The sequence below is a fragment of the Malaclemys terrapin genome, chromosome 1 (assembly GCF_027887155.1).
Source record: "Malaclemys terrapin pileata isolate rMalTer1 chromosome 1, rMalTer1.hap1, whole genome shotgun sequence".
Classification (NCBI taxonomy): domain Eukaryota; kingdom Metazoa; phylum Chordata; order Testudines; family Emydidae; genus Malaclemys; species Malaclemys terrapin.
In genome coordinates this window covers 50,557,257-50,579,440 of record NC_071505.1, presented here as the reverse complement: position 1 = coordinate 50,579,440, position 22,184 = coordinate 50,557,257, and the positions used below count along the sequence as shown (strand labels likewise).

Below are 22,184 nucleotides of genomic sequence, written 5' to 3'. Positions count from 1 at the left end.
CCTCACTTTATTGTCAAGTAATATTGCCCTTCATTGCTAACGAAACATGACAGTTCTGGAATTCAGGCAAGTCTGTTAAATGCCCTGGAAAGATGCCAACCAGCTGAATCATCCAGACAAAGGAAATTATTCTAACCTAAGGATTATTTAATTAAATGAATACTCCGTTATTTCCAGTTTTTGACAGACATATAGTATGGCATTCATGTCGCAGAATTTTGGATTCCTCTGTGGAAGGAGATAACTGATTTAGGAGTCCTTCAACCACATGTTCTTCCATTGCAAATTATGATTAGAAGCATTGCTAAAATGGCACTTAGTTTCAGTTAACTTAGGTAGTAAGCAGATGTTATACTGAAGAATAGAAACATTAAGATAATATTTTCCATTATGAAGAATAAAACACACTTGCAATAGCAACATTCTTGCCAATAATGCTTAGGAGCTGTAAGTAATTACCCTGTTTTGTTGAATATATAATTATGGAGTCTTAAATTAAATTAATGGAGATATCCTATCTCCTAGAACTGGAAGGGACCTTGAAAGGTCATCGAGTCCAGCCCCCTGCCTTCCTTAGCAGGACCAAGTACTGATTTTGCCCCAGATCCCTAAATCCCCCCATCAAGGATTGAACTCACAACGCTGGGTTTAGCAGACCAATGCTCAAACCACTGAGCTATCCCTCCCTCTTGATTTGTCCATTACAGATTAATGTCTGAGTAGTTATATAAATTATACAGAACAAGACAGTATCAAATGAGGGCTTTTATTGTATTCCATTGTTTAGTCATTACAAGTGACAGACATAAGAGACAAGATCTTTTCCATGTCCCTATTTCTGTCACATGACATTTGAAAAATATCTATTTCTCCTATTTTTATACTATTTCTCTCTTTTTGTTTGCAACTGTCTCAGTTTCTTAAATTTTGGAAGAGTTCACTCATATTTTGTGCCACCTATTCTCAAAGTGAAAATATGTCAGCAATTCTGGTGGTGCACATTTGGCAATTTTGCAAAGCTACTCAGTGATATTAGTCAGTGATGAGCATTCAAGCACTCAAGAATTGTAGCGCTGTCATACAAAGGATGCTTGATCATAAATCATCATCTTTGGCTCCTTAAGTATAGAACACTCCTCCTAAGCCTCTCTCTGTTTTTGATTTATAGCAGACAACATCCAACTAAGGATGACCTTATCTGAAAACACACATCAGATGCCACATCATTACTGACACAATAGTGAAAAAAGAAAAATCTCACAGGAGCCAGGACAGCAAAATAAAAATATATCCCAATATGGCTCCCTCAGGATCAGAAGACCTAAGAAGCTTTTAATTAATAGAAGTTCTGCATGTGTAAAGAGGAAAAAAATAAGTCAAAGACAGATATTTGTAATGTGCTATAGCTTCGCTATGTGTACACTTCTCCCCCAGTCTCAGACAATGTGGTTGCACACCTCTTCCTAAAAATACTAGATACTATTCAGACTTGACTCTGGGGACAGGAGGGTGAGACAGGGCCTGCTCCAGACAGCAACCCTCCAAGCATGTGCTTGGGGCGGCACCTGGAGGGGGGCGGCGCTCACCCGGGGAGAGCGGAGCCGCGGCGGACTCGCTGCCCTCCCCTGGCACTCCAGCCGGCCAGGGAGAGCGGGGCCGTGGCCGGACTCGCCGCCCTCCCCCTGGCGCTCCGGTCGCCAGGGAGAGAGGAGCCGTGGCGGGCTCACCGCCCTCTCCCCGGCACTCCGGTCGGCCAGGAAGAGTGGGGCCACCCTCCCCCGGCGCTCCGGCCGGCTGGGGAGAGCGGGCCCGCAGCTGGACTCGCCGCCCTCCCCCGGCACTCCAGCCGGCCGGGGAGAGCGGGGCCGCGGCCGGGCTCGGCACCCTCCCCGTCGCGCTCCCCGCCGGGGGGCAGGGCGAGGCTTTTTTGCCCAGTGCTTTTGGTGATCTGACTGCTGCTGAGGGAGTCTAGCCTACGTCTTCCCTGGGAGCTGTTGCTTTTACCTCCTCCTTTACCTTTCCCCCCTCCTACCACAAGCATACATAGCTGAGGGAGGGCCTATTGAACTAGGAAGTGCCCCTTCCTCAAGTGATCCTAAGTCCCAACTGCTCACCTCTAGGAAGTTGATAGTCTGGAGCTTTTCTGACCTTGACCACATTCCTTATGTATTGTGCTGTCCTGGATGTATTCCCTAACCTGATGGATTGCTATCCATTGTTAGAATTTGGAGTCTGGTTGTGGCTGATTCTCCCATCACTTGGGCTTACGATCACCACAAACCGAGGGACTGAATCACTCTGGAGGGTAACTTCACTCTCCTTTGCTTCTCTTTGGAATGGTTTCAGGTCCTTTACGGGTATGTCTGCACTGCAACAGAGAAGTGGGTCTGCAGCACACTTAGATATACCCAATCGAGATACTTGCTAAAAAGGGCTAGCTCATGCCATTGTGGCTGAGTATAATCCCACCAAGGACCTTGAGTACATTCTCCAGCAGCTAGCCTGTACCACTGCCTACGCTACCACAGCACTGCTAATTTTAGCGACATGACTTGATCAAAGGTAACTCAGGCGTGCCCATAAGTGCTGCAATCACACTTCCCAAATGTAAACATGCCCTAAGAGGAAACTCTGAAGTTCTCACCCCCATGGAATAATGAGACCAGAAGATCTACAAGCTAAAGCTAGATAAAATGACACTCAGAGTCACAATAAGTGTCTGGAGCAAGAGATGAGTGAATCTTGTTGAACCCTTCCTGGAGAAGGAAAACAGAATCTTTGTCCTCCAGAACCATGTAGAGTTTCAGGGCTTGTTGCTTAAGGTCTTTCCCTCTGTTTCCAAGACTCCATAAAGTCTCTCTGAAGGAGGAGGACTTAAAAGAGATGGCAAGTTCTATTTAGTTTTGGACAGGTAAGATCTGCCCTTGGAGTTAGCCAGAAAAAGAAAATGAGCAGGTTGTCTTGTGACGGCGGCCACCAACTTCCTCTCTATTGCTTCAAACATGTCTGGGGAAAGAACCTCTCGTGATTCAAGCACCCCTTGGTGCCAACTCGCACAGGGCATGCACAGGGTTTTACATGTATCCCCTAAGTCGGATACATGAATGTAAGGTGGCATTAAGGTTCCTAGCAAGAGCTAGTAGCCCACTGTAACCATCATAACCATTGTAGCCCATCATAACCATTGTAGAATGTACTTACATATAATATGTAAGGAGCTATCTATCTCTACTAAAATTCTGTTGTTAAGGTCTTGGAGTTAAGGCAGATCACTAGGAGGTAACATGTCTCAGACATGTTCCTTTCACCTATCTCCCTGTCCAGGCGCACAATGTATGCCGCACAATGTATCCTATGTGCACATTAGCCAGAGCCTATATAAAAGATTGCAAAATCTACGAGAGAGAAAATCTACAGGAATAAACAATACAGCACAGGAGTGTCCTGTATACGAATAAAGACAAAGGACTGGATTGGTATATCTTGGGGGACAAAGAAACATACAGAGTCCTTCACCTGGGAGGCAAACTGACCGTGTATATGCCTCATGTTTCCTTTTGTGTCTTAGCCACTTGGTACCACTCCCCTTCCAATATATAATTGGTGAAGTACAAGGGAACATCCCTTAGGGTACATCTACCCTACAGGGGGGAGTCGATTTAAGATATGCAAATTCAGCTACGTGAATAGCGTAGCTGAATTCGACGTATCGCAGCCGACTTACCCCGCTGTGAGGACGGCGGCAAAATCGACTTCTGCGGCTTTCTGTCGACGGCGCTTACTCGCACCTCTGCTGGTGGAGTAAGAGCGTCGATTTCTACCCGCCGATTCAGGCGGGTAGTGTAGACCTAGCCTTAGAGAACCCAGATTTTCCTTCTGGAAAAAAGGGAATCAGAAAAGATGCCAGATTTCTCAACAATTATGCTCATAAGAACCTGGGCTAGCATCTTGTAGTTCTTCCCATTAGAGGTGAATTGGAATAATGAGTTCAGGAAGAGTCCTAGATCAGCGAGAACAGCTGGGTTTGCTGAACCACAGGAGCTAAAAAGGATTGCCCCACAACTCCAGAGGCATCTCTGTAGTGATCTCATCTGCTGTGTGGGGATGTTAGAGCCTTAGAATGTCACCCAACCCTCAGTCCCTTCCCCTGACTCAGGAAGGTGCTCCGGTTGTAAGCAATTGTGGCTCAACTACTCTTCTGTGGCTCCTTGCAGGAAGAGAAGTTCTTAGCTATGGGCTTTTCCTGGGGCCCTGCTCCGTATGACTAATAAATGGAGAGGAGTTCAGCAGGTGGTTCCAATTAGGTTAAAAAGCCCCAGATGTGTTGGTTTCCTAAGGCAGAGCAGAGAGTGGGGGCTCACTGCTGCCCTCAAAAGCAGGTATAAAAGATAGGATTGCAATGAATAGGGTTGGAATGATGAATCTCCACTTTGACTGCCCTGTCAGAGGCACAACAGTGTAAAGGGCCTGGCCAACATCCCCCACCCCCCAGTTTTGCAGACAAGCCAGAGCTGCCTCTGGTATTTACAGAAAGAGAGGTGCAGGTCATTATTATCAGAATGGTGGAGAGGCCACGATCCAGAAACCCCTTTCTTCAGGAATATTTTTCTCTTCACAAATCGCCATATGATATAGCATCAAAGTGAATTTTTATCTCCCTTAATATCGCTCATGGAATCAATTCCCAGCATAAGCTATTATCATCATTCCAGTATCTATCTTGTTTGGTGATGGAGCTGGGCACATGGTTCCCACCTAGGCAGTCATCAATGGCATGATGTGAATTCAGTAACAGCAATGCTTGATGCTAACTAGGATAACGGTGGGGCCAAGAGCCTCCCCGCAGAGCTCAAAGACTTCACCTTTAGCCGATCTGATCATCGTCAATCTGGGGAATGAATGTCAAGGTCACTCTTAAACCTCAGTCTTCTACATGTCAGCTGTTGCCAAGCCATCTGACAACCCAGCTGTTTCTGAAATATGTAACACTTTCTTATACTACATTCTCATTTTGAAGGTTCTTGTGTTTTTCTCTTTCACGTTTCTCGATTTATTTCCTCAGCATGATTACTCAGCCATATGTTCTCTCTCTCAGCCTCATCTTTCTTATACCTCACGAAGAAATAAATGATCACATCCATTCCTTGATTATTAGCATTTCTCACTGAAATTTAAACTCAGCAAGATGAGGAGAATTAAATCAGGTGAGAAAAATAAGTGAGGGAAAATGTTTGCCTCCTAAATCACAAGGAAGCTTGACAAATGCTCACACACAGACACACAGTCATGGGACACCATGTATTGCTGAATTGAGCCATAACAGGCAGGGACTGTTACAATGAGTTTGTACAGCATCATTGGAGCCTACAGACACTGCCACAATAAAAATAAGTAACAATAACAATAATGATAATGGCTTAATTCCTGTCAGGTGTCACCCTTGGGATTATAAACAAAACGTTTAGCTGTTTAGTGATCTTGGTGAAATTAGTTTGGTGGTTTCGGTCCAGCTGCCAGTGATCAGTATTCACATCAGAAAAACTGGCATACTGTTGGCAGTCTCTTAGGCACAAGAACTGAATAAGCAAAGAGGTGGCTTCATTACAGTCATTGAGGCACATTGGCAGGGCAGTGGATGGAAGCCTGCACTACGACTGCTGCACCTCTACCTGTTTTGTGAATAGAGAAGATCAATTTGGGCACTTTTCACAAGCCCTATTTTTTTTTAAATGTTCTTGCAACAGTTTGATTTCCTTTTGGGAACAAGCAGATCTGAATCATTACCAACTTATTATTTTAATAAACAGTTATTTAGATGAAGTTCTGTAATAATTTGCCATTTGCAACTTGGAAAAGAGAGATAGTAATTATTAACAATTGCCTTTCTATAAACATATTGAAGTGGGCTCCAGGTTGTAAAAAGTTGATTAAAATTAATCATCAGCAGTATAAAGGATACCAGTTAGGTCATGTAACAATTAACTAACTGAAAGGATCAGGAGAATTATAAAAAATATTGTGTGTCCATCGAATATTGTAAATGGAAAGATTTAAAGGAAATTTTGCATATTTATTATATATAGCACACAAGTATATTCACTCCTCTCAAATATTAATTATACCGTATTTAAAAATGTCTTACTTGTTAGCAACCAAACGCATCACAGTCCAGTCTTTTGGAAACATCTCAGGTCGTATGAGTATTCGAAACACAGTAAAAATTTGCAGCAGGAAATCCTAGGGAAGAAAGAGAGGAAACCTCACTATTTTTTTTGTTTAAAATAAAGGAAAAATGAACTCCAAAAATATTTTCATAACCACGATAAAAGCGATTACAGAAAAGAGCAGAACCACAAACATTGTGACAGTTGTTTCCAGGAGTACTGTTTTTCCACACTTTTTTATTTGCTTCCCAAGGAAACGTCAATAAATTATTAACTCACTTTCCCTACAAGTAGGGGAAATGATTTAATGTGTTATTTAAGTGACAATGACATACTGAAGGGAGAAATCTCAAAGATACTCCAAGTTTCCCACACATACATTTCCACTGAGGTGCTCCCAAGAGCACTTTGCAAGCCAAAGCAACATTTCCTGAGTATTACAGAGATCTTAATGCCTCCGTGATCATGTCCATTTTTCATCACTCCTAAAATGTATAAGCAAATCTCCACTGTATGCAACAGGAGGTCAGAAACAGAGGGGACACACTTATAGGACTGGGCAATAGTGATGACTAGGCCAGAGACTTTTAACCCCAGCTATCTTCCTTTAGGCAGGTCAATTATCCTCTCTGCCTCATTCTTCTCATTTGTAAAAATAGCTAATGTTTGTAATGTTTGTAAACTGCTTTGAGGATACAAAGCACCATTTCTGAGCTGAGAAATCTCAAATAATTTAAATCAGTGAGATAAGTGAAATGACAAAATTAAACAGCCACTGAGAGTCTTTCAAATCTTTATAAATAAAAAATTCCTGGACAGGCATTACTTCCAATAGACCATTCTTATTTCATTTAACATTCTCCGTATTTTTCTAGTAAGCAAAGTGAGCATCACATCATGAAAAATGTGATGCGAGGGATATTATTAGCTGAACAGAATCAATGCAGCACATGACCTTGAAACAAGCCTCTCTCAACTGTATTGAATTAGCTCCCTACATAGATTTGATGCAGATACAAGCTGAGGGTAGCCAATAGTTCTGAATGCCCAGATGTATCCTTCAAACCCAATATTTACTGAATTGTAAGTGATGGACATTGCCTGATGCTGAGATGGTTCCTGAAAGAAGCACTGTAAAGGGGAGTAGAGCAGCTAAGGATGACTTTCAAGATGCCAGTGCACAACAAGCTGGAAGCAGATTACATGGACCAGACTTTTTCCCCCACAGCAGCATGCTGAAAACAATCTCTGTGTTTATAGTAGGGAGGGCATCATTTGTCATGGATGCCAGGCTAGCTGCATTGCTGCCCCTTCTTGGGTCTCTCTGAATGCACCCCTCAAAGAGGTCAGACCTTGGGCTTTTAGCTCTCTGAATTTATCCACTCTCAGAGTAGGACACTGGTTATAGCCTCTTGATACTAATCATATCTAAATCAGCAAGTCCAACTGGGGATGGGTCCTGCAAGGGTTTCTCTATGGGATTTTGTGATATCATATGTTTGCAGTGAGACAGAAATGGCTTCTTCAGAACAAAACCTGATTTATTTTGCCCAAAAGACACACAATGCTTAGGGAACTATATTTACAATGACAGAGACCTGCATGCATATTCTCCTCCCTAAGCTTAGCCCCTCTGCATAGACAGAGATTAGAGGGGTCTGGCTTATTCCTCATCTCTGAATTGGGAGAAACAGCCTGCACTGCTTGCAGCCTTTTCCCTCTGTTTGTATCTCAGCCCTGGTCTACACTAGGGCTGAGTTTAGGTCGAATTTAGTAGCGTTAGGTCAATTTACCCTGCACCCGTCACAAGACCAAGCCTGTTTTGTAGACTTAAAGGGCTCTTAAAATCGATTTCTGTACTCCTCCACGGTGAGGGGTTTAGCGCTAAAATCGACCTCGCTTCTCCCCAGCAGCCAGGAACTGTTCAGTACCCTGTAGCCAATACCCTCCCAACCCTCCCAAGGCGGGCTCCCGGACCATGAAGCCAGAGAAGGCATCTCTGGTGAGTGTACCTTTGTAAATATAATACACGGTTTAAAAGCAAGCATGTTTAATGATTAATTTGCCCTGAAGACTTGGGATATATTCGCGGCCAGTACAGCTACTGGAAAAGTCTGTTAACATGTCTGGGGATGGAGTGGAACCTCTCCTGGAGGTACTCTAAAAGCCTTTGCAGAAGATTTCTGGGGAGGGCAGCCTTATTCTGTCCTCCATGGTAGGCCACAAGCCAATAGCAAGTAGTCTGGAATCATTGCAGAACAAAGCATTGCAGCGAATGGGCCCGGGCTTTGGTGGCATTCAAGCAACATCCGTTCTTTATCTCTCTGTGTTAGCCTCAGGAGAGTGATATCATTCTTGGTCACCTGGTTAAAACATGTGAAATTTGTTTAAGGGAACATTCAGAGGTGCCCGTTCCTGCTAGGCTGTTTGCCTTTGGCTGAAAAGAAATCATCCCCGCTGTTAGCCATGCGGTAGCGGGAGGCCTGTTCATGCTGAGCTGTTCGTGTTTGGCTGACAGGGATCTTCCCTGATACTAGCCACGCGGTGGGGGATGGTGGTGAAGCGATCATTCCAGAGAATTGGGGTGGGGGTGTTGGGTTGTGCTGCACCTTCACCCTAATACCGCAGGCCCTCCTTTTAAATGGCCAACCCAACGGGCTTTGCTTGGTATGGGAAAGGAGGGCGCTGCTGTTTGAAACCATTCCCACATGTTATGAAGGTTGAAGAAGCCGAAACCCTGTGCCTTACCATGGCTGCCTGCAAGCTGAATTCTGTTGCCCAGCCGAGCGTATGTGATGTCTCACACCAAACCGGCAGGCACTCAACATAAAAGGCAAAATGCGACCTTGTACCAAAAGCACATGTGCTATGTAATGTGAATCGCCTGGTTCAGTGTGAAATAGTTTTCCCTTTGTTCTCTAAAATGAGAAATTTTAAATACTACTCTCCCTTTTTTTCCCTCCCACAGCTGCAAATGTTTCTACACTCCCCCTATCATCTCCATCCTAGAGGCTAGCGCAGAACAGAAGGCGAAAAAATGCATTCGCGACGACATGTTCTCAGAGCTCATGCACACTGAAAGAGCTCAGCAGAATGTGTGGAGGCAAACAAGGCAGAGTCTAGGAAAGCGTTAAATGAACGCGATGAGAGGAGGGAGGAGCACGATGAGAGGAGGCAGAATGCAATGCTGAGGCTAATGGGGGAGCAAATTGACATGCTCAGGCGTCTGGTGTAGCTGCAGGAAAGGGAGCAGGAGCACAGACCGCCGCTGCAGCCCCTGTATAACCACCTGCCCTCCTCCCCAAATTCCGTATCCTCCTCACCCAGATGCCCAAGAACGCTGGGGGAGGAGAGGAGACTATAGGCATCAGGGCTGGCTCCAGGCACCAGCTTGGCAAGCAGGTGCTTGGGGCAGCCACGCCGGAGAGGGGCGGCAGGTCCAGCTATTCGGCGGCAATTCAGCGGACGGTCCCTCACTCCCGCTCCGAGCGAAGGACCTTCCGCCGAATTGCTGCCGAAGATCACAATCGCAGCTTTTTTTTTTTTTTTTTTTGGTTGCTTGGCCAGTCATGAAACTGGTTTTCAAAGCTTCTCTGATGCACAGGGCTCCCAGCTGTGCTCTTCTAATTGCTCTGGTGTCTGGCTGCGCGTAATCGGCTGCCAGGCGATTTGCCTCAACCTCACACCCCGCCATAAATGTCTCCCCCTTACTGTCACTGATATTGTTGAGCACACAGCAAGCAGCAATAACAATGGGAATATTGGTTTTGCTGAGGTTTAACCTAGTCAGTAAACTGCACCAGCGAGCTTTTATATGTCCAAATGCACATTCTACCACCATTCTGCACTAGCTCTACCTATAGTTGAACAGTTCCTGACTACTGTCCAGGGTGCCTGTGTATAGCTTCATGAGCCATGGCATTAAGGGGTAGGCTGGGTCACCAAGGATAACTATAGGCATTTCAACATCCCCAACAGTAATTTTCTGGTCTGGGAACAGCTTCCTGCAGCTGTTCAAACAGACCAGAATTCCTGAAGATGTGAGTGTCATGCACCCTTCCCAGCCATCCCACATTGATGTCGGTGAAACGTCCCTTGTGATCCACCAGTGCTTGCAGCACCATTGAAAAGTACCCCTCGCGGTTTACGTACTGGCTGCCAAGGTAGTCCAGTCCCAAGATAGGGATATGCATTCCGTCTATTGTCCCACCACAGTTAGGGAACCCCATTGCAGCAAAGCCATCCACTATGACCTGCACATTTCCCAGAGTCACTGCCCTTGATAGCAGCAGCTCAGTGATTGCGTTGGCTACTTGGATCACACCCCCCACAGTAGATTTACCCACTCCAAATTGATTCCCAACTGACCGGTAGCTGTCTGGCGTAGCAAGCTTCCAAAGGGCTATTGCCACTTGTTTCTCAACTGTGAGGACTGCTCTCATCTTAGTATTCTTGCGCTTCAGGGCAGGGGAAAGCAAGTCACAAAGTTCCATGAAAGTGCCCTTACGCATGCAAAAGTTTTGCAGCCACTGGGAATCATCCCAGACCTGCAACACTATGCGGTGCCACCAGTCTGTGCTTGTTTCCCGGGCCCAGAATCGGCGTTCCTCAGCAGGAACCTGCCCCATTACCACCATAATGTCTAAATTTCTAGGGCCCGTGCTTTGAGAGAAGTCTGTGTCCATGTCCTCATCACTATCATGATCGTGCTGTTGTCGCCTCCTTGCCTGCTTTTGCAGGTTCTGCACATACTGCAGGATAATGCGCGAGTTGTTTACAATGCTCACAGCAGCAGCGGTGAGCTGAGTGGGCTCCATGCTTGCTGTGGTATGGCGTCTGCAGGAGAGCAGAGTTGCAGCGGAAGCATGGATGATGACGGGTGCCACGAGAATAGATATTTACACAGAACGACGAGAGGACCTGCGAGGTGGATTCATAGCACCAGGAGAACGGTGCATGACGACGGTTAGCAGTCCTACTGCACCGTCTGCTGACAGCAGCACCCAGGACACAACAGCAGCGGTGATGGTGAGCTGAGCTTAGCAGGCTTCATGCTTGCCGTGGTATGGCGTATTCACGAAAAAAAGGCGTGAAATGATTGTCTACCATTGCTTTCACGAAGGGAGGGGCGACTGATGACATGTAACCCAAACCATCCGCGACAATGGTTTTGCCCCATCAGGCATTGGGAGCTTAACTCAGAATTCCAATGGGCGGCGGAGACTGCGGGAACTGTGGGAGAGCTCCCCACAGTGCACCGCTCCGTAAGTCGATGCTAGCCACACTAGTGAGGACACACTCCTCTGACTTAATGTGTTTAGTGGGGACATATGCAATCAACTGTATAAAAGCGATTTCTAAAAATCGACGTCTATAAAATTGACCTAATTTCGTAGTGTAGACATACCCTCAGTCAGACTGGCAGCCTTTTCACTGATACATCCTAGCCAGTCTCTCAGATCATCCAAAAAATCCCTCCCTTTTCTAGGGTCTTTGAGGAGCTAGGTTTCCTGATGCCAGGCTTAGCCTTGGGAAGAATAAAGATGGATTGAGCCAGCTAGGTGAATTTTCCCACCAATTGATGGCCCAGCCATTCGTATCTTAATTCCTGTGAAGCTGTGTATGTGAGGTTGATTTATCCCTTTCACTGTTTTACTTTCCCGCCAGCTTCTGTAACAACCTCTTTACAGCCTTCTTTGATACAGCTCTCTGTATTCAGTCATACAGCATGGAAACAGAGTCACTCATAATGTTCATAAAATATAATATAGATATTTCCTAGTTTGTCACACCGCTTCTGGTCAAAATTTGTTCAATGCAGTTTTTCTCTCTAAATATGATTAAGTTAACAACAAAAATCCCACCCTAAAACAAACAAACAAATCAAAAACAAAACAAAAAAGTCACACAAGCCTTGGATTTCAAGGGGTCTTAAAACAACTCTACTTTTAGATACCTTGATTACAATCTGGGTAAACTACACCAGAACAATTATTTTCTAAATTGTGTAATTTTAACAGAAAAAACAAGAATATTGCAAATCTGTTTCATAAACCCAGTGACAAATTATATGAAAACAAAACGTGCATTTGAGGTGACCGATACAGTAACTAAAGTTGGATAGAAATTTGCAGTTGTGATTTTATACAAATGCAATTATTTTGTATTTTTTATACAGACACAGACACACACACACACACGTAATTAAGGTTGTAAATTTGCAGCTATGATTTATATATATGTAAAGCACAATTGCAAATGTCCAAACAACCTTAATTACGGGGCACCTTAAATATGTGTGTGTGTGTGTGTGTATATATATATATATATATATATATATGAATTATTCTGGCTCTATATAAGTGGGAGAAAGGTGAAGCAAGGGGAGAGGAGAAGGAGGAGAGAAACATTTTCCAAAACTGAGCTTTTTGTAATATTTGCTGATAGACTGTAATGTCTTCAAGAGAGTAAATAATCCATAGATAATTTTTATTTTATTTTATTTTATTTCTTAGAAATCATACAGTGTTTGGTTTTTAGTTTTTGTTTAGGTTTTTTTTTATTTTGATAACACATTTACCCAAGGATCCATTACAGTTTTGTGAGCAAATGGACATGTACATGTATAAATTTAGTTACAGTTCAATTATTGGTGTTTTACTATCTGGGGCATTAGTTTGCTAGAATCCATCCATATGTCAGCACTACTCCTCCCCAAATACTCAGTGCCAAGCAGTTTAACTCTATAATCACTTTAAAATAAATTCCATAGCACATTTTTTGTCAGAATTATGCCTCCAGGTGACATAGGATAGAATTGTATGATGGAATTGCTCATTTCTGTTTCATGGTCCCTATATTCCAAAATCCTCATGAGGCATTACTAACAGGTACTACTCGCTGCAAATCAATTTCATAATCTGGAATTCCAAATACACTTGCTTTTCCATAAGCTATTGTCTCACACAGCTGTACCAGCCCCAGTGAACACATCATAATGATTCAGGAACAGATTTTAACATTTAAAAAGCATTTCAGCTGGCAGTATAACTGCAGTAACGTTTGGTTGGTTGGAGTATAGTTCTAATTAATGTCTCATATATCTCAGATTTTAATTGGCAGCATGGGAATACTTTCTCCTTTTTCTATGCTCCAGGCAACCAAACACAGTCTTTTAATAATCCTAACTGAAATGTATATAAACTCTTCCATATTTTACTGCAAGATTCAAGCCACTTCACAAACGTGACATTTTGTGCTATTTCTTCCAGCAGCAATATTCTTTTGTGCCAACAAATGGAATATGTGTACTACTGTGCTTCAATAGTGAAGGTTGTTTGTTGATTTCTTCCACAAGTGCTTTTGAACTTTCAGCCATATAGTCTTCTTACATGGAAGAAACCTCCCCAAACTAGGGAAGCACAGAACTCAAAGCCTATAGGCTAAAGGGGGTAAATTGGCTTTAAACCACTTTTGCACCCTTCCAACCCTGGGCTGCTCTAGGGGCTAAAGCGTGGCTGTCCTATAGGTAGGGTGACCAGATAGCAGGGGATGGGGGATCATAGGTGCCTATATAAGAAAAAGCCCCCAAAATCAGGACTGTCCCTATAAAATTGGGACATCTGGTCACCCTATCTATAAGCCACAATACTACATCCTGCATCCCTATCCTTGACATGCCACTCCTTCCCCCAGTCCAGCCCTCTGCACTTGGGCTTGTGATGGGGTACTTGGAAGGCAGTCTGAGAACTGTCTTCCACAGTGCCTGTGCTGGGGACAATCCTCCCCAGATTGCAATTGGGACATTTAAGACCCCTTTACACCACTCCAGCCCTCTTACCTATTGTGTAAGGTAAGAGGGCAAGGATGAAGATCTCACCCGTAGTCTGTAAAATTACTATCCTGTCCTCCTTCAAATCTCTCCTGCAGACCCACTCTGTCACTTTGTCCACGGTAAACTATGAATTGATAAAAAGAACAAAGAATCCCGTGGCACCTTATAGACTAACAAATCTATTGGAGCATAAGCTTTTGTGGGTGAATACATGTGTCTGACGAAGTGGGTATTCACCCACAAAAGCTTATGTGCCAATACACTTGTTAGTCTATAAGGTGCCACAGGACTCTGTTGCTTTTTACAGATCCAGACTAACACGGCTACCCCTCTGATATGATGAATTGATAAAGGTTAGGTAGATAGCCAGCAGAGACTTCTGATCTGTGCACATAGCTTGCTTTTGTTAGTGCTCGTATTGCTGTTTCCTATTCCTCCTCCTCCTCCTCTTTCCCACTCCTTTTTAGTTTTTGTAATTCCCACTGTTCCACTTCATCTTAAATTAGATTTGAGCTCTTTGGAGCAGGGAATGTCCTTTCACAATAGTGCTCTGAACCTGCCCCATGCATTATTATAAAATATATACATTAAAAGTTATATAAGATTAGTTTGTACTTACTGGTGTCCCTCCTCCCTGCCCCCTCCCCGCCCCCCAAGAGAAAGAAAGCAGTAGCTCTGCTACTATAAAATTATACTGAAAGGTAAAAAAAAATGACATACATAATCTTAATTATATATACTTGAAAGTGATGCTGCCAAATGAAATTGCATCAATTTAAAAAACTGAGTTAAATGGAATTTCAAGTGCTATATTTCTGTCCTTGAATCCTTTGTAATTTTCTTTCTTGTCATTTTACAGCCTCGTTTCCTTTCAAAATATATTTTTTTCCTTTTCCCTGTTGCAAGGTGAAAGAACCACATAAACAACTTGGAGCACTGACTAAAATGAAACAGTAACTATATTCAAAGCACTGTCAAGTACACCAACTAAACCGAAGAAACGTAGGAAATATTTGTCTATATACACATCTCTTTCAGTTACAACAATCTGAGGTATTACTTGTAGCTGTATTAGATAAAAAAAGATTAGATACAAATGTTACTTTTAAATTGATGGTTTCCTTTAAATTATTTTGGGTGTTATGTAGTAATTAATGAACTCTGCAGAGAGTCTTTAGTAGAGCTAGGTGAATATTGTAAACAAAATTACCATTAAAAATGAAATTCCAAATTCCACTTTGATAGTACCAGCAACACCGTTAGTGCCCTTTTCACAAGTGAATTTTTGTTTGCACAAGCATTTTTGAAAACAGAAAATGTCATAAATATTGTGCAAATGTATTCATGCAAATGTTCGTACTGCAAGTGTTCATATGGTCACCTTGGAAATCAGTAGTTTAAGCGACCAATCATTCAGCACAAATAGCAAATTACAAAGACAGAATACTCAAAGCAATATGCACAGTGAGAGCAATATAAAGTCTGGAATATGTTTACATAAGCCATTTATAAACTCCCAAGCTCTCTAGGTTTTCAAATTACCTTAGAAGAGCACACTGCTCAAATATCTGGCCAAGGTGCCAATGAATTGGTACCACAATGCGATCATCTGATGTCTACTACCATTGATGTCTTGGCCAAGCCACCCACTCCCCACAAAATACATCAGAGTGACTGTGTAAGTCTCCAGCTGTTATGAGAGAACTGGACTTTACGTAACCCGCATCCATCTTGTGCACTTACCCACCATAAACTGGAAGTGAGGACACCACGTAGCAAGAAAGGATTTGACCTTGCTTAGGCAGCCAAAGACATCTGCACAGCTGCAGTGTTACTAACAAGGATAGCTGACCTTGGTCTGGGTGCCTGTGTTTGCAAATTTTTTGCGAGCTGTTTTGCTGATAAGTAAAAATTATGAGTTCTTTGCTGCTGTTAGGGAAATTGTTAGCTTATTACAAGTTATTTTGAGTTATGTGCTTTCTTTGGAGAAACCTATAAAGAGTTTAGTTAGTGTGTGCACTTTGGAGACGCCTCGGAGAAGCTTAGATTTCTACGAGCAAGATGACACTGAAATTTATCTCTCTAGCAGCGAGGAGGAAGGCTGGCCACTGGAAACTTGCTGCTGTCACTCAACACCACCTCAGATTTTGGGTAACTATATTTTGAGGTGCTCTAGACTATTGCTATTTTAGATGTGTGCTTTGTATTCAATAAAAACAAGAATTTTGGGGTGGAAGTACTCTTGTGTGCACCAATCATTTATCAGACAGAGATGCTGTGTCCCCCTCTGATTTATTTCTGGACACTATCTGGAAAATAGAGAATAGTTCATCAATCATCATCACTCCCATAACCGCATTGGTCATTGGGGAGCCATCATTGAGGAGCAATCAACCAATTGTCTCCACCCCGACGATTGTGTGTCAGTGCTTGAGTCTCTGCGAAGTCCATTCCTGTCCACTCTTTTATGTTGTCAATCCATCTCTTCTTCTGTCTACCTCTTCTTCTCTTCCCCTGTATTGTCCCTTGGAGGATGATCTTGGATAGGCCAGATGTGTTGCATTTGTTACATGGCTGTTACCACTTCAGCTTGTGCTTCTTCAAGGTCATCAGGAGGTCTTCATATGACCCAGCGCATTGGGTGATGATGTTGTGGACCTCTTCATTAGTGATGTGGTCGAAGTTGGAGATGTTCAGGATTTTATGAAAGCATCTGATCTCTACTACCTATATTTTCCATTCAAGTTCTGCTGTAAGGGTCCATATCTCTCATGCATACAGAAAAATGGAGATGACCAATGCGTGCAGCAGTTTTAGTTTGGATTCCAGGGAGATGTTCTTATTCCTCCAAATTGGCTTTAGCTTTGCCACTGCTGCTGTTTGTGCAGTTCTGGCCCAAATTTCTGCCTTGGATCCTTCATCAGTTATGATTGCCCCCAAATACTTGAACTGTTTCACTGTCTCCAGCTCTTGTCCACTGATAGTGATATGTGAGCTGAACCCATCACATTTGTTTGTCATCAGCTTGGTTTTCTCTGCACTGATTTCCATGCCATATTTTGCGGAGGTTTCATCCAATCGTTTCATAAGGTTGGCAAGTTCATCTTCGCTGCCTGCCAGACCATCAATGTCATTAACGAACTGAAGATTTGAGATTGTTCGCTCCCCAATGCTGACTGTGCATATGTGATCTTCTAGGGCATCAGTCATTATGCGCTCCAAGTAGATGCTGAACAGTGTGGGCGAAAGAAGGCAGCCTTGCTGGACTCCAACAGTGGTGTGAAACCATTCTCCTATTGTGCCATTGATGAGAACTGCACTGCTGGCCTTGGCATACAGTTGTTTAATGGTGAGAATTAGCTTATGACCAACGTTGTACTTCTTCATGGTTGTCCAGAGAGCTTCATGCCATACTCTGTCAAACGCCTTCTTGAAGTCAACAAGGACATGGTAAATGTCCTGCTGGTGTTGTAAGTACTTCTCACATATAAAACAAAGGTTGAAAATCTGTTCTGTGGTACTTCTTCCAGCACAAAAGCCAGCCTTGTTCTTCAGCAATGATATTGTCTGCTTGTGGCTTCAATGTGTTCAATATGACTTTCAACATCACTTTTCTGGGATGGCTAATTAAGCGTATGGTCTGGTAATTCTGACACAATTACAGGTTGCCTTTCTTTGGCAGAGTGATGATTAGTGACTAGAGAAGAGTTACCATAGCTTTGAGTTCAGATAACCCCGGCTAACACAGCAACATAGCAGAGAAATGTCATCAGGCTTTTACTTTTTAAAACTTGATTTCATGTTGATGGTGTCTTTTTTTAAAACACTACAAACAGTATATCATGAAAATTCAATGCTCAAAATAAAACAAATATAAGAATACAGAGTTAAGTGGCATGATGTAGTTTAGATGAGTGTTGGACTAAAGCATACCTAAGTCAAACAAAATGATTAACATATCAAATGAGATAGAAAGAGAGAAGATTAACACAAAACACGGATACCTATCTTTGCTTTTTCCTTTGAGTTATAAACTTCTTGTGTTGCATTTGCCATATTCAAGTGAAAGTATAAAAAAAACTTATGGGAATATTTCAAATTCAGAAATGCAGGTATGCCGCTCATTTGTTCTGAATATATTCTCAGTGAAATCAGTATCAAAGCTCGCATTGATTTTGATGGGAGTAGGGTTCATCTCTTGGGGAATAAAAGATGCTGGAGATTAGGCAAACACTGAAAGGGTGCAGGGATGCCACATACTCTGCCCATAAATTCTGTCTTCAGTTGATGGTATTCTTTTGACGACTTGATGCAAAGGGTCGTAAAATGTATCCTTTTCCTCGGGGCTTGATTTGAGTGTTTGTGCATAAGCACTAATGATGTTCACAGAGCCGATGGTCATCTGAAGTTTAAGTGAGATGATACGCTCTGACTTCCCAATGGGTGTTTTTAGGAGCTTTAACCACTTGTTTCTCACAGCAAAACTGACACCCGGCAGACGATTTTCTTCGCTGCTTTTTACCTTGCCAAAAGAAGGTATAATTGGCCTCTTGGACAGAACTAGCACCTGCAAGTCTTGTTTCCTGGAGTGCTGTAATGTCAACATTGAGCTTGTACAGCTCACAGTCTATCAAAGCTGACTTCCGCATGCTGCTTGTGTATTGTAGGTTGTCATTGTCTGTCAATCCCAGACACATGGTCCTGATATTCCAGCTTTCAAGCCAGAAAGTTCTTGGTTTTTTATTTTTGCCAGGTGCAAGATTTCTGTCAGCCTTTCAACTTTTGGTCTAGCCCCACGCACCCCATGAGGCAGACAGACTGTGGTGGGTCAGCACCCAACTGTCTGGGAGCTGCCCAGCTTTGTGGTGGGCGGGGCTGACCAATGGAATGCAGTGATTCTTCCCACCGTTGAAGGTGACCTGTGACACTCTCCTCTATGCCAAACAAGAGAGAGCTTATAACCCATAACTGCCACCTTCCATGTTGTGTCCATGGTACTAGAAAGGATGGAGTATCCTCTCCATGTGATGTGGCTGCAATAGCCTGGGTGGTTGATATGGAGGTACTGCTTTGCCCATGCATCAGCATCCCCCTCTCAACTTCACTGGTTTGGACCAAAGGAAGGACTGGAGTTGATACATTTGGAACCAGCTACGCTGCAGGAGTTGCCAGTGCAGAGGAGATCTTCCCTCTGCCCTCCTTTCGGGTCTCCACTTCTAGATTGGTTAGCAGCTACAGCTGAAGGGTCCAATCTATCCTGCGTGGACGTTGTTGGCAAAAAACACTGAGTGAATTTGCTCATACACATTTTGTACATTGTCTTTGTGGACCTAGCCAAAGCATTTGACACAGTCAGCAGAGCAGGTCGATTTGCAATACTAGAAAAGATAGGATGCCCACCAACCCTGTTAAGTCTGATACATTCATTCCACAACAACATGAGAGCAACCTTCTTGTTTGATGGGTCCACTTTGGACAGCTTTGAGATGAAAATCGGAGTGAAGCAAGGATGTGTTCTTGCCCCTACACTCTTTGGAATCTTCTTCTCGGTACTTTTGAACTGTATGTTTAAGAACATGAAAGATGGAATGCATCTCCACACAAAATTGGATGGAAAACTCTTCAACCTGTCATGACGTAAGTCCAAGACCAAAGTTAAAAAGGTACTAATTAGGGAACTTCTATTAACTCATGATGGTGCCCTCATAGCCCATGATGAAGATCTACTACAAGAAATTCATGGACCACCTTTCAGGTGCTTGTCTGGCATTTGCTCTCACCATCAGCATTAAGAAAATGGTTGTATTAGGACAGGAGATTGCAGAAGATCCTTCAATCACCTTAAATGCAAACCAGCTACAAGTAGTCCTAAAGTTCAGCTATTTAGTTCTACAGTGACCACCATCCAACTCACTGGATGAAGAACTAACTGTTTGCATTGGAAAGGCTGCTACCACCTTTAGCAGACTAACTAAAAGAGCATGGAACAACTCAAAGCTTACCATCAAGACCAAAATGGTAGTGTACCAAACTTGTATTCTCTCAGCGTTCTCATGTACAGTGGGGAAACATGGACAACTTACGCTCATCAGGAGAAAAGATTAAACAGTTTCCACCTATGTTGTTTACGCCACATGCTCAACACCAAATGGCAAGATAAAGTCACCAATGTAGAGGTTCTTCAAAGGGCAAATTTACCAAGTGTGACAGCTCTTCTCAAGCAAAGATGACTGTGCAGGCTGGGCCATCTGAGTATGTTGGAAGGCGGATGCATTCCCAAAGACATGCTATACAGGGAGCTATCAGAGGGAACAAGAACAACGGGACATCCCAAACTTTGCTATAAAGACACATGCAAATTAGATATGAAGGAATTTGGAATTAATCCTGACCAATGGGAAATCTTGGCAAGTGATCATAACAAGTGACGCCACCATCCACATCTACATCAGGGGATCGAAGTCCATGACAGAAGCTGGATCCTACAGCTTGAAGAAAAAAGAGCCCATAGGAAGCCAGCAGCTCCCAACCAAGATACATACATTTGCAATAACTGTGAAAGATCATGGAAATCTTGGATTGGACAATTCAGTCACAAGAGACGTTGCAAACCATCTACATCATAGGGCTGCAATTCCCACGGTCTCCCATGGATGAAAGGATGCCAATAATAATAAAGTTCTGTCCTCACCCAGCCACACAGTTTACACAGGCTTTGTGCTACAAGGAGAAGGGGTGAATATTACCCTCTAACTACTATCCCCTAAGAAACTTCCACTGTGTCTGATGAGACTAGAAATGGCAGTTTAATTATCAAAATTAAAAATGGAAGTGACTCAGGCATTCTACCGATAGTATAATAGCTTATACTAAAATAATGTAAACATAAGGAACATGTTAATTTCCCTGTCCACATGAGTGAAGTCAGCCGGGGTACTGGAAGATGTTAGGATAATAAGAAGATGTTGTGGAGAGAACTGGCATTTTAAAGCTTTTAGTGGACAGTGTCAGGGATCTACAGAGTTTCATGAGTTGCACGTAAAAGTTTGTTCTTTCTGAATCTGGTACTAGTGTGAATGTGTTTTCTTTAAGCTGCTAGTCTGCCATTGCACCGTGTCATATCAATTAAACTGTGGCAGATAGGAAAAATCCAAGAGAATTTTGTCTCCCTGGATAGAAGTTTTTCATATTTGTTACTTGGATTGTGATTAGTTTATTCTCTGTGATGGGATTAGAGAATGAGGAAAAGGCTATAACATAATTCTATAGTTTTCCTTTCCTCATTCCTACCAACTTTAAGTACAGAAACAACAAAATCCAACCCACAGCCACAAGAATTCCCCTGAGTAAACATGAACGAAAAAAGCTTACGTAGCTATTTGTTGTCATCAGTGTGTCTGAGAAACAGATTATATTTAAACATCAAAACACCGCTTAACTGACACAGGGGAGTTCCTGAACAGAGGCAGAAGAAGAAGAGGAGAGAACATTTAAAGGCATAAAACTGAAGCTCTGTTACTTACTCTCAGCTCATCCTTTGTGTTGAATCTATCAAGAAGTTGCTGGTAATGTCGGTCTGTCATTTGTCGTAATAGTGACAAGAGACAGGAAACAAATTCCCCCTAATGCAAACCAAGAGAGGAAATGTTATACTTCAAACCCAAAATATAGAAAACATCAAAACAATCATATTATGAAATTCTTAAAAATAAATTACTAATCTAAAGAAAATTAACATTATGAAGTCTGAAAATTTTTTCAAAGACATTCCTGGATATTTTGTGTAGTATTTTCTTATTAATAAAAATAGGGCTATAATCCTTTAAAATCTCAAACATTTTACCTATGGATTTGCTTCCCACTTGCATTTGGAAAACAAAAGTATGTAATTTCCTCTACATGAATCAGTTCAAAAGAAACTAAAACAATACAAGCATGACATGAAAAAGTAATCAATATAAGCTGATAGTATGTTTATCATTAATAGTTTCCCTTGCATCTATATTTATGCAGATAGTTTAGACTGCAAAAATTCCAGCTCTTCCCGTCAATTTGCTGTTGAAAGAAAATATAAATAAAAATATATTGCAACAATTCTGGGAAGAACTCTTGTTTACCTGTGGGGAGGAAAATGAGGAGGGAGATCATAGGAAGGAGAAAAGGATGGACAAAAACATTTTAAAGTA

At 42.6% G+C, this 22,184-nt stretch overlaps 1 protein-coding gene across 4 annotated transcripts in view; it reads right to left on the bottom strand.

Moving 5' to 3' along the window:
- The window catches only part of DOCK4 (dedicator of cytokinesis 4), a 421,656-nt gene that overhangs the window by 100,321 nt on the left and 299,151 nt on the right, over positions 1-22,184 (bottom strand). For all 4 annotated transcript variants that reach the window (XM_054024160.1, XM_054024176.1, XM_054024169.1 and 1 more), the window contains exons 26-27: positions 21,522-21,620; positions 6,143-6,237 (exon numbers count right to left, since the gene is read on the bottom strand). In XM_054024160.1, the coding sequence (XP_053880135.1) occupies positions 6,143-6,237; positions 21,522-21,620 (194 nt within the window). The remainder of the gene's footprint in view (positions 1-6,142; positions 6,238-21,521; positions 21,621-22,184) is intronic.